The sequence below is a fragment of the Carlito syrichta genome, unplaced genomic scaffold (assembly GCF_000164805.1).
Source record: "Carlito syrichta isolate Samal-C Ts95f unplaced genomic scaffold, Tarsius_syrichta-2.0.1 Scaffold303580, whole genome shotgun sequence".
NCBI lineage: Eukaryota > Metazoa > Chordata > Mammalia > Primates > Tarsiidae > Carlito > Carlito syrichta.
In genome coordinates, this window is record NW_007247676.1 from 88,532 (window position 1) to 100,974 (window position 12,443).

Below are 12,443 nucleotides of genomic sequence, written 5' to 3' on the forward strand. Positions count from 1 at the left end.
TTCATTATTGCAAAAGCCCAAAATAAACAAAAGTCGTTAAAGTTAGATAACTTTTAAGGTCTCTTTAGGCCTAACACTCTTATCGTGCTCTACGGCAAGATCACTTCAGCTTCTCATTACTGGGATATGAGTAATTTAATAAGAGGAGATTTTTCTTGTTTGCTGAGTGTCGATCTTATTACAATTCACAATTGTATGGCCTTCTTTTTTTGGAAGGGCATTTGTCTTAATCCATTTTCTGTTGCTACGACAGGGTAATTGATAAAGGAATGTTTATTGCTTGCGGTTCTGAAGGCTGGGAAGTGCATGTGCATGGTGGTGCCACCATCTGGTGAGGGCCTTCTTGGTGCCTCACAGCATGGTGGAGAGCATTACTTGGTGAGAGGACAAGAGAAAAAGAATCAGAGAGCTTGCTTTGATAGCAAAGCCATTCCCTAGATAACAAACCCACTCCTGTGATAGTGACTTTAATCCATTCATGAGGGCAGAGCCCTCATTCATCTGAGGACAGAGAGATTAAGTTCCCAACACATGAACTTTTGGGACACACATTCAAATCACAGCAGCATGTACTATAATTGTTCTTTTCTGCAACATTTAAAACATTAAAACAATTTATTATTAAATGTATACATTTAAGAGTCTCATCTTTGATCTTGAAAGTTAAAGTGTGGCCGGGCTCGGTTGCTCAGCCTGTAATCCCAGCACTTTGGGAGGCCTAGGCTAGTGATTGCCTGAGCCCGTGGGTTCGAGACCCACCTGGGCAACTTGGCGAGACCTTGTCTCTACAATACATCAAAAATTAGCTGGGCATGGTAGCGCGCACCGGTAGTTCTGGCTGCTTGGAAGACTGAGGTGAAAGGATCGCTGGGGCCCAGCAGGTCGAGGCTGTTGTGGCTGGGAGCTTGCCACTGCACTCCAATCTGGGTGACAGAGTGAGACTTCAACTCAAAAAAAAAAGTTAAAATGTATTTAGTAAATTTATATTATACTTGGCCTTATGATTCTTCTTTTTAATAAATGAATATGTATGTTAATGAGTTTAATAATGACTATGTATGCAGTTTATATTTTTGAACTTAGCTTTTTCTTCTTCTTTTTTTTGGGGGGGTAGTGCATAAAACCTTATATTACCAGCCAACTGGCAACAAATAGTCATATGGCAAAACTTGGAGGAAAGATCAGGAAGGCTGGGAAATAGCAACCAACCTGACCTAGATTATATTTCAACAATTCTATAAAATTATTTTATCAATTTGATAATTTCACAGCCTGATTCACCCAAAATAGATGTAATTTGTTACCTATATATCTATATGAGAGAAAATTATTGTCTTTTACTTAGTATATTTCTTCACATTTATCATAATTTTGTCCTAGATAGAATATTTATATTGTGGATGTTATGTGCCAAGAATATAAGAAAATATAAAATTACTAGCTATCTGATCATGGGCACTTTACAAACATCGAATCATTCTAGCTAATGCTTGGGGTATAGTTACTAAAATGAAATTGTTATTTCTGAGTAGTGGTGTTGCGTTTTAGTTTCCTTGGGCAAATCTGTACTTCTGACTTTTTCATAGTTCGCATGGATTATTTACATAATAGTCAAATGATAACATTATAGTCCTACTAAAATGGAAGTTGCAAGGATGTACATTCCTAGGACCATACAAGCTCTGAGGAGATGTTTGCTCTGAGTGACAGAGGAGGACACAAGAGCAGTTGTCTGTGTGTATGGAAGTATATATGAAAAACTACCCTCTAAATTGCAGCTACCAAGGTGCTGCTCCCAGGTGTTAGGCCAGCCCAAGTCCAGGCAAATGAGAAGGAAAAAACTAGAGTAAAAATGCATCACTGCCGGGCTCAGTGACTTAGCCTGTAATTCCACGCCTTGGGAGGCTGAGGTGAGTGGACTGAGTCCGCGGGTTTGAGACCCGCCTGGGCAACTTGGCGAGACCTCATCTCTACAATCAAAAAATTAGCCGGGTGTGGTAGCGCACGCCTGTAGTTCCAGCTACTCGGAAGGCTGAGGTGGAAGGATCGCCAGAGCCCAGCAGGTCGAGGCTGCGGTGGCCGGGAGCGGCCACGGCACTCCAGTCTGGGGGACAGAGTGAGACTCCAACTCAAAAAAAAAAAAAAAAAAAAAAGCATCACATTATGGTAAATCATTAATGTTTTAAAAAAGTTCTTCAATGTTTTAATGGCTTAAATTGTTTTAAAGTTAGGGTTCATGCGATGTTATATAGTCTTTCTTTTGAAACGTGTTACTTTCCTTCCAGTACAAAAATACTGCTGATGTCCCAGACCACAGCCCTTTGCTTTCTGTATATATGCCTAGTGCATGTAGATTTAGAATGGTAAAAGAGGTTAACATTAATAGTGTCTTAAAATAACAAAAAGTTCTAAAACTTTACAAGTCAAAATTTATAGATAAATTTTTAAGTATTAGTAATGGATTTTAGGAATTGAATGGTGTAATAAGCTAATTATAGTATGATTTTAAGGAGGCATTTCTTTTTTATTTTAAAGATGTGGGGTACACATCTTTAAAAGACTTACAGGATTAGGTATACAAATGTTCATTATTCAGGTACCCTTGTTGATGAGGTGTGTCCCCCCCCTTCCCCAGCAGATTACCTTTACTGCCAACCCCGCCTCTGCCACTGTCTCCCCACCCCCATAGTTTCTTGCTACTGCCAATCCTTTTCTTATAGTATTATGATAATTGTTCAAGGTCCGCTTATGAGTGAGAACATGTGGTACTCATTTCTTCGTTTCTGTGACAGATCACTCAGTATGATAGAGTCTAAGTCCATCCAAGTTGCTATGAAGTTCATAATTATGTCCTTCTTTATGGCTGTGTAATATGTTAACTTATATTATAAAAACTGTACGTCTTCTTTGGTTTTGATATAAATCTAAAAAATGTCATATCTTTAGTTACTGCTTGTGACAGTAATTATTTGTGGTAAGAGAAAGCATGAGCACAGTGGCACCATGGTCAGTGCCCTGCTTCCTTATTTAATAATACATTTGAGGGAAAAACTACCCTCTAAATTGCAGCTACCAAGGTACTGCTCCCAGGTGTTAGGCCAGCCCAAGTCCAGGCAGATGAGAAGGAAAAAACTAGAGTGAAAATACATCACTTTATGGTAAATCATTAATGTTTTTAAAAAGTTCTTCAATGTTTTAATGGCTTAAATCGTTTTAAAGTTGTGGTTCATGTGAAGTTGTGTAGTTTTTCTTTTGAAACATGTTACTTTCCTTCCAGTACAAAAATACTGTTGATGTCCTAGACCACAACCCTTTGCTTTCTATATTATTTTCAAGAGTAATAACATGTTTCTGAAATGGATCCTTGTCACTAGAGCCATTAGCACTGTAAGTATTAGTTCTAATGGTGAAGGGACAGGTGCAGTGGCTCACACCTGTCATCCTACCACTTTGGGTGGCCAAGACAGGAGAATTGCTTGAGCCTAGTTGTTTAAGATGGGCCCAGGCAATATAGCAAACCCCGTCCCAACAAAAAAAATTAACCAGGCATGTTGGTGTGCATCTGTAGTTCCAGCTACTTGGGAGACTGAGGCAATAGTAGGATCACTTGAATTCAGGAGATCAAGGGTACAGTTAGCTGGAATCTCAGCCTGGGCAACAGAGTAAGATCCTGTCTCAAAAAAAACAACAACTAAAAAACCCCATAAAAATGGTGATGAAGTATTCCAACTATTTCAATGTAAGATTTTGTAAAACAAACTTGAATGCGGTTGCATAATTTGCCTTTCCCCATAAAAGTCTATTAAACTTTGTTGGCACTGGATACAAAATAAAATTCAAACATTTGCATTTCAGTAAAAAAAAAAAAAAAAGTTAGAAAAATAATTTGCCTGGTACATTCTTTTCTTTTCTTTTTCCTTTTATTTTTTCTTCCAAAGTGTCTAGTCTAAAACTATCTTAATTCTTAAGGGTAAAAGTGTAAAAGAATGCCTATTATCTCCATTATTTTAAAGTATATTTAAAAGGAAGTGTTATCTAGTACTATTAGGTTTGAGGTAGAAACGAGTTATAATTATGGGAAAGAAGAGGCAAAAATATTATGGTACTTATAGGATAATCCAAACACCCACACTCAACTGAGAAATGATTAGAAACAATAAGGAAATATAGGAAGGTAGTTGGTCATAAAAATTATATGAAAATCAATAACCTGGACTAAAAAAAATCAGTTAGGAAACATGATGGAAGAAAATAATCTGATTTTATTTAGCAACCTAAAAGATAAAAATAATATACATACTTCTAAAACATATGAGATAAAAAGATGGTTTAGATAAGTAGAAAAACCATATTCTTAGATAGGTAAAGTCAATACGGTAAAATTTAAATACTTGTTAAAATATTCAAAGGAATTTTTTTGGAGCTTAAAGAATGTTCCTAAAACACATCCCCCCAAAATATGTGGAAATAAGCATTAAAATAGACAAAATGAGGGGTAGAAACTATCCCTTATAGAGAATAAAATTGACAGTGGCGAGAAACTATGGGGGGGTAGAGAGGGGAAGGGAGGTGGAATTAATGGTAGTCAATATCTGTCTGGGGACGAGGGGGCACCACTCATCAACAAGGGTACCTGCACGATGCATATTTGTATACATAACCCTTAACTGCACCCCACAATTTTAAAATAAAAAAAAGTATTAAAAAAAGAAAACAACAATAGATGAAATATTTCCATTATAGCATGTTCAGAAAGAGTCCCAAATACATGCTGTCGATTTGCATATGCATGCAGTAATATTGCACATTATAGGAGAAATTATGAACATGCCCATCAATAGCAATGACAATATATAAGTAATTTTGAAAAATAAGATTAATTCCAGATGATTCAAAGATTTAGACATTAAGATAAAACCACAATAGCTTAAGGAAAAAAAATTGAGTTTTAAATGTTATTTTATTTTATTTTATTATTTTTGAGTTGGAGTCTCACTCTGTCGCCCAGCCTGGAGTGCAGTGGCCGCTCCCGGCCACCGCAGCCTCGACCTGCAGGGCTCCGGCGATCCTTCCGCCTCAGCCTTCCGAGTAGCTGGAACTACAGGCGCACACTACCACACCTGGCTAATTTTTTGATTTATTGTAGAGATGAGGTCTCGCCTGCCCAGGCGGGTCTTGAACCCGCGGGCTCAGGCAATCCACTCACCTCAGTTTCCCAAAGGCGCGGGATTACAGGTTGAGCCACCGAGCCTGGCTTAAATGTAATTTTAGATTCCAGGAAGCTTAAGCATGATACAAAAATCTAAAAGCCACAAAGGAAAATCCAATACATTTCATTACACGCAATTTAAAACATCTGTATGATATAAGCAATGAAAAGAGCCCAAACTACAAATTATATAAGCTTTTTAAAAATATATATTTTAATTTTAAAGATGTGGGGTACAATTCAGGGTTAGGTATACAAATATTCATTATGCAGGTTTCCTTGTTGAGGCGGTGTGCCCTCCCTCTTCCCTGACAGTTTCCTGCTACTAACAATCCCATTCCACCCCCCAGCAGTTTCCCGTTTCTGCCAATCCCCTTCTCATAGTATTATGATAATTGTTCAAAGTCCACTTATGAGTGAGATCATGTGGTACTCAATTCATTGTTTCTGTGATAGATCACTCAGTATTCTAGACTCTAAGTTCATCCAAATTGCTGCGGAGTTCATAATTTTGTCCTTCTCTATGGCTGCATAATATTCCATCATGTATATGTACCACATTTTTTTCCTCTTTATTTTAAAGACGTGGGGTACAATTCAGGGTTAGGTATACAAATGTTCATTATGCAGGGACCCTTGTTGGTGAGGTGTGTTCCTCCCTCCCCTGGCAGTTTCCCTCAACTGCCAATCCAATCTCCCCTCTCCTGACAGTTTCTTACTATTGCCAATTCCTTTCTTATAGTATTATGATAATTGTTCAAGGTCTGCTTATAAGTAGTAACATTATGGTACTCTGTTCTTTGTTTCTGTGATAGATCACTGAGTATGATCTACCATAAATCCATCCAAGTTGCTGCGAAGTCCATAAGTTTGTCCTTCTTTACGGCAGCATAATATTCCATTGTGTATATGTACCACATTTTACAAATCCAGTCCAGCTTCGAGGGACAGCATGGTTGGTTCCATATTTTTGCTATTGCAAATAGAGCGGCAACACACATGCGTGTGCAGATATCTTTTTGGTAGAATGACTTGAGTTCCTCCAGGTATATTCCCAATAGGGGGATTGCTGGGTCACATGGAAGGTCAGTTTCTAGTTCTTTCAGAAGTGGCCACACTGTCTTCCAAAGAGGCTGTACTAGTTTGCATTCCCACCAGCAGTGTAGAAATGTTCCTTTTTCTCCACATCTTTGCCAGCATCTGTTGTTGTTTGTTTTATTAATGATGGCTATTCTTACTGGAGTTAGGTGGTCTCTCAGTGTGATTTTGATTTGTATTTCTCTGATGATCAGTGAGACTGAGCACTTTTTCACACATCTGTTGGCTGCCTGTATATCTTCTTTTGAGAAGTGTCTATTCATGTCTTTTGCCCATTTTTTAATGGGGCTGTTTGTTTTTTTCCATTCAGCACATTTGAGTTCCTTGTAGATCCTAGATGTTAGGCTTTTGTCAGATATACAGTTGACAAATATTTTTTCCCAGTCTGTGGGCTGTCTCCCTGCTCTCTTGATGGTTTCCTTTGCTTTGCAGAAGCTTGTCAGTTTGATGAGGTTCCACTTGTCTATCTTATCTCTTATGGTATGGGCACTTGGGACTTTGATCAAGAATTGGTTGCCAGTTCCAATTTCCATAGGGGTGTTGAAGTTTTATGTTTATGTTTTTGACCCATTTAGAGTTAATTTTTGTGTATGGTGGTAGGTACGGATCTTGTTTTAATCTGCCAGTTTTCCCAGCACTATTTACTGAATAGGTTATCTTCTCCCCAGTGGTGGTAGATGGAGATTTTGTCAAATATGAGTTGTTTGAGAAATTGAGGTTTGCTTCCAGAATCTCTATCCTGTTCCATTGTTGCAAAAGCACAAATTACATAAACTTTGAAAAAAATTTCTAACACATGTAAAGATTTCACATGTAAATCTGCCCTTTTCTTTGAGAAATTTTCAGGGAGAAAAAAGTTGATGTATTTACTTAATAATAAATTCATGTTCTTTGAATCAGTTTGACTTTTTTTTCTTTCCTTTTCCCCCTCCCTGCTTTTAAAAAACTGTCTTGAATTGCAAATGATTTACATGTTGCTTATAATAATATAAATATTTTCCTGTGGCTATAACAAATTATCAAGAGTTAACCATTACTGTCTTTAGCCATGGTTCTCTTTACTTGATAACGATGCCAGTTACTTAGGGATCATGGTTTATGTTTATTGAAATGCAGTACATAACTCTTTCCTATTAAGAGCAGCAGAACCCTATTTCTGGAGAGTGTTCAAATGAAAAGCATAATCGTAACAAGCAGAAACAAACCACCATTATTGCTACTTACAAAAATATCTATGCTATTTTCATTTAAGTGTAGTTATAATGATTCACTTTCAGAGTAAATCTTGGGGTTACCCCTGTAGAAATTTTATGTGAGATGTGAGAGCTTCTATTTTGCTTATAAAATTTTGTTTTAAATTTTGTACATTGATGATTATGTAACTGTGCAAATGACTTTTCTTTTTCCTAGTAGCCACTTACTGCTTTTCAAGAAAATATTTCTAGTCACACGGTATACATTTGTATAACATCACATATGCAAGTGTGTATGCTCTGGGTAAGGTATTGTATTTCAGCAAGAAAAGTTATAGCTAATAAAATGAGCCATTGGTCTACTGGTTTCCCTTTTGATCATTAGGATAATCAGGTCTCTTGCCTTAGGAAGTTATTTTCTTTTATTTTAAATCGAACCATTTTTCCTTCTTCTGAGTTTTGCTTGTTTCTTCTTTTTTTTTTCTCTCATTATCATCATAGGTAATATGAAAATACAGAATACAACCACAAATTTCCCTAAGCTTGTGCTGATTTTTGGTGAAAGGATGTTGGGTATTATTACCTTGCGCCTTGAATTTTCGTAGACTCACTTATAAATTTTAAATGCATTTCCTTTATAAAAAATAAAACAAAAATAATATACATTACAATTGCTATAACCACTTAACCAAAACATTGTTGGGATAAGATTCCATCCATTAAAATTATAATAAAGATATTTGGATGGAAAATATAATGCTTTGATTAAAGCTCGACAAAAAATATGTTCTTGTGATTGGAAAATACACTCAACTGTGAACCATTTTAATGGGTTTATTTCTTGTCAGCAGTGAAAACATTTTCAGGACAATAAATGAAAACATTTTCAGGACATACTTTAGACTCATATTGAATTGCGATGTTAAAAAATAAAAGCAACTTCAGTACAAATTTTTGAGTTTTTATGTTTTATTATTACTAAAATTCAAATACCCATAAAAGAATATGCAGAAGCATAGGCTTCAGGGTTACGATAAGTAGTATCATTTGTGGTTTTGAAACAGAATTAACACTGATACCTGAAAACATCTTTTGTATGAAATGAATCAACTTCTGTCTTCCAGGCAACATCCTTAGAAGTGACTCAGATGGTTTTCTGTGATCTGTGGCTCAGATGAGGCCGAGACTACGTACTTGTATCACATATCACACACATACACACATCAAATTACAAATTACACACACACACACACACACACACACACACACACACACACCCTATTCTTTTCTACATGTATTGGTACACATATTTAATAGACTAAGGAAACAGTATAGTCATTCTTCAAGTAGAAATATTTGTATGGTGGCAGTTTGGGGTCCTAACGAAAGTGTATTGAGTGATTTTGAAAAGTAGACTGAGAGAGTATACAGAGAGAGGACCTAAATGACAAATCCTCTCAGGATGATTTTTATGCCTAGTATTAATTATATATTAACTAGTCATCTTGTTTTTCAACCAGCTTAAAAATCCTTTGAACACATGGTGGACTATAAATTTTATTGACTCATTGACTGAAGCTAAGAATTATCCATGAAAATTGACATTATCTGGGTATGACTTCAGTTCCAATGCATGTTGTAGATTGATAGTTCTGTCCCCATGATGACCAGGACATTAGGCGATCACCAAAGGCGAGAAATGGCTTTGGTGCCATAGCTGTAGTGTCAGAGGACCGTGTCAGATGCTGTTTGGGGAGCTTAATGGTGATGCCTATAGGGAGTAGGTTAGGAACAGATGTGATTTGGAATCTCTAGACTTTCTGTGAAACTGTGTAAAATAACTGAAACAATCACCTGCTCCTTTAGCCAAAACACTTCTGGTTTTTTTCTTTTTTTTTGAGTTGGAGTCTCACTCTGTCTTTTCTTAACCAGTTTTACAAAAGAAAAAAACCCACAAAACAAATGTTGGATAATACACTAAAAGTGAATTTTGTTAAAAGCATTTGACCCTGGCAGCAGATTTTTAGAAGCTTTGGGAATTTTAGACACTCTAGCATGGTTCAGGAACATGTGTGCTGATCTAAATAGCAGACTTTCCAAATATATTTAGACAAGTCATAATAATTTAAATTTAAAAGAAATTTTAAGCGTATTTACCACAAAAAAAATCTATAATTTTCATTTGCCGGAGTGTTCTTTCTGAAGCTTTCAAAGTTGCTGAAAGGTAATTTTCTGTAACTTGTTTTACTGTTCAAATCCAATTTATTTCTGCCACCTGTTATTTTTCTCACTGGATTTTTTAGATATCATTTTGGACTATTGGATGGTACTATAATAAGAATCTCTCTTCTTATGGTGTAATTGACTCGATTTGACAGGTCAACAAATACACAATGAGAGTCACTGTGTGCCAATAGCTGCGATATTTAATTTTCCAAGGAAGATGCTTTTAAGCCTGAGTGTTCAAAACTCTCCATCTGTTTGTTTAGGAATATGTTCTTTTGTTACAGTGAATATGCTGATAATTTTTTTAGATCATATGCTGCAGGAAAATAAGAATTTTATCCTTGGGTTTTAAGTATTTTTTTAGGAGTCGTTTAGAATAATTTAATACATATATGTTATTTTTAAAATGTCTTTTGTGATAAACTAATGTTTTAATAGAGCCTTTTGAACAGAGAATTATGCATTTCAAAAACTTAATGAATGATGTCTGTAAATATTTTTCTACTGTGTAAAGCATTATATTTAGCAGAAGTGTTATAATGTGTGCAGAATCTGTTTCTCATTCTGGTATTATTTGTTTTTGATTTTTTTTAGTCTCCTGAGCAATGACTAAATAAGAAAGATTTCCAGAAATGCTTTTGAAGGATTTGAAAATTTACTGTATCTGTAAGTTGTAAGAAAAACCAACAATGGCTTATGGTATTAATTACTTTGTCCTTTTCGTTTGTTTAAACTAAATCAATTCTTTACTTTCTTGAAAAGCACAATCTTTACTCAAAACATATATGAACATTTCTAAGTGAAGTAAGTTGTTTTCTCAATATCTTGTGCATCTGAAAACATTTCTATCCCCCAACCCTGCCACAAACGTTCTAACTTAGAGGAAAACAAAAACAGAGTACGTTCAATAGTGCACATTTAAATCCAGTTAATCAGCAATTGTAAAAAAAAAAAAAATCCATACATCCAAAAGCAGCGTTATGCCAACCACTCAGTCAGTAAGACCTTCTGAAGCCAGTGAACACAGTACTACTAGAAACTTTAGTAAACTTAAGTAAAAACCAACTTTGGAAAATTAGCCTGAAAATATGGCCATTGGTTGTCATGCTTTTTGTGTATTATTGATAAATGGGAATAACGATGTTTTAAATAACTTCTTGTTTTTTGTTAGAAACCAATGCATGTTGATTAATTCAGTGTCAGGAGGTCACTAAGAACGTTAAGGAGGGAGCTAGAATTTTTGCACAAATATGTCCATTTGTAGATTCATGAAGCACTCTGTTCAAAAAGTTAGTCTTTTGAAGCGAACATACCTCCCCAAACTTTTGTTCTAATGTAATTTGCAGAGATGTGGTGTCTTCCTGAAGCACTAGAATTTCAAGATCAAGAGCCTCACAGACTCCTGTGTCTAGCTGAGACATCCCAGGCTAACATGCAGATCTCCCATGCCTCTTCTGAAGTCTTGGTTCCCTCTTAAAACAGCTCCTTCTGTCTGCTAAGCATTCATAACCAATCTAACATGCTGTCTTAGTCTTCTGCTGCTATAACAAAACACCACAGATTAGGCAATTATTAAGGAAAAAAAAATGCTGGGAATATACCTGGAGGAACTGAAATCACTCTAGAAAAAAAACACCTGCACCTGTATGTTTATTGTAGCATTGTTCACAATAGCGAACACATGGAAAAACCGTGCTGCGCATCGAAAAAGAACTGGATAGGCAACCCCCTCAGGTCCCCTCCCACTTTGGGAGATTTCCTGTCCTCTCAATAAATCCTGCTTTCTCAACTTAAAAAAAAAAGAAAAAAGAAAAAAAATGTTGTACACATACATGATGGAATATTACATAGCCATAAAGAAGGACAAAATTATGAACTTCACAGCAACTTGGATGAACATAGAGTCTATAGCACTGAGTGATCTGTCTCAGAAACAAAGAACTGAATATCACATGTTCTCACTCATAAGTGGACCTTGACAATTATCGTAATACCATAAGAAAAGGATTGGTAGTAGTGGGAAACTGCTGGTGGGGGGGGGGCACACCTCATCAGCAAAAGTATCTGCATAGTGAAAATGTGTATACCTAATTCTGAATTGTACCGCACATCTTTAAAATTGAAAATTAAAAAAAAGAAAGAAGAGAAAAAAATGTTTATTTGTCTCAGGGTTCTGAAGGCTGGGAAGTCCAATATCAAGGGGTGCTTTATAACATGGTTGAAGGGCAAGCAATAGACAGGGAGAGAAAAAGGACTGGAATCTCATTATAATAACCTACTCCCATGATAATAGCATTAATTCATTTTTTTCTTAAGAATTCCACCTCTTAATACCATTATTTCCTAAAAATTCTCCCTGTTAATACGATCACAGTGGCAAATAATTTTACTTTTGTCAATTAAATTTTAAAAATTTATTAAGTTTTTAAAAAAAATTTCAGTAGCTTTAGTGGGTACGAATGGTTTTTGGCTTCCTAGATGCATTGTATAGCTGTGAAGAAGTCTGGACTTAAAGTGTATTCACCTGTGCACACTGCACATGATAGGTGATTTTTCATCCCTTTCCTCTTTCTCCTCCTTCTCCTTCTATGTCTCCAATGTCCATTATTCTATTCTATATGCCTTTGCACATCTTTAGTTTACCTCCCACTTGCAAGTGAGAACATGAGATATCTGGTTTTCTGTTCCTGCAAGTCACTTGGGAAGATGGTCTCCAA

General features: G+C 36.0%; 1 protein-coding gene across 1 annotated transcript in view; it reads left to right on the plus strand.

The window, feature by feature from the left end:
• The window catches only part of LOC103261061 (peroxidasin-like protein), a 334,905-nt gene that overhangs the window by 58,185 nt on the left and 264,277 nt on the right, over positions 1-12,443 (plus strand). Inside the window, 1 exon segment of the mRNA XM_021712669.1 lies at positions 10,321-10,392. Within this exon segment, the coding sequence (XP_021568344.1) occupies positions 10,321-10,392 (72 nt within the window).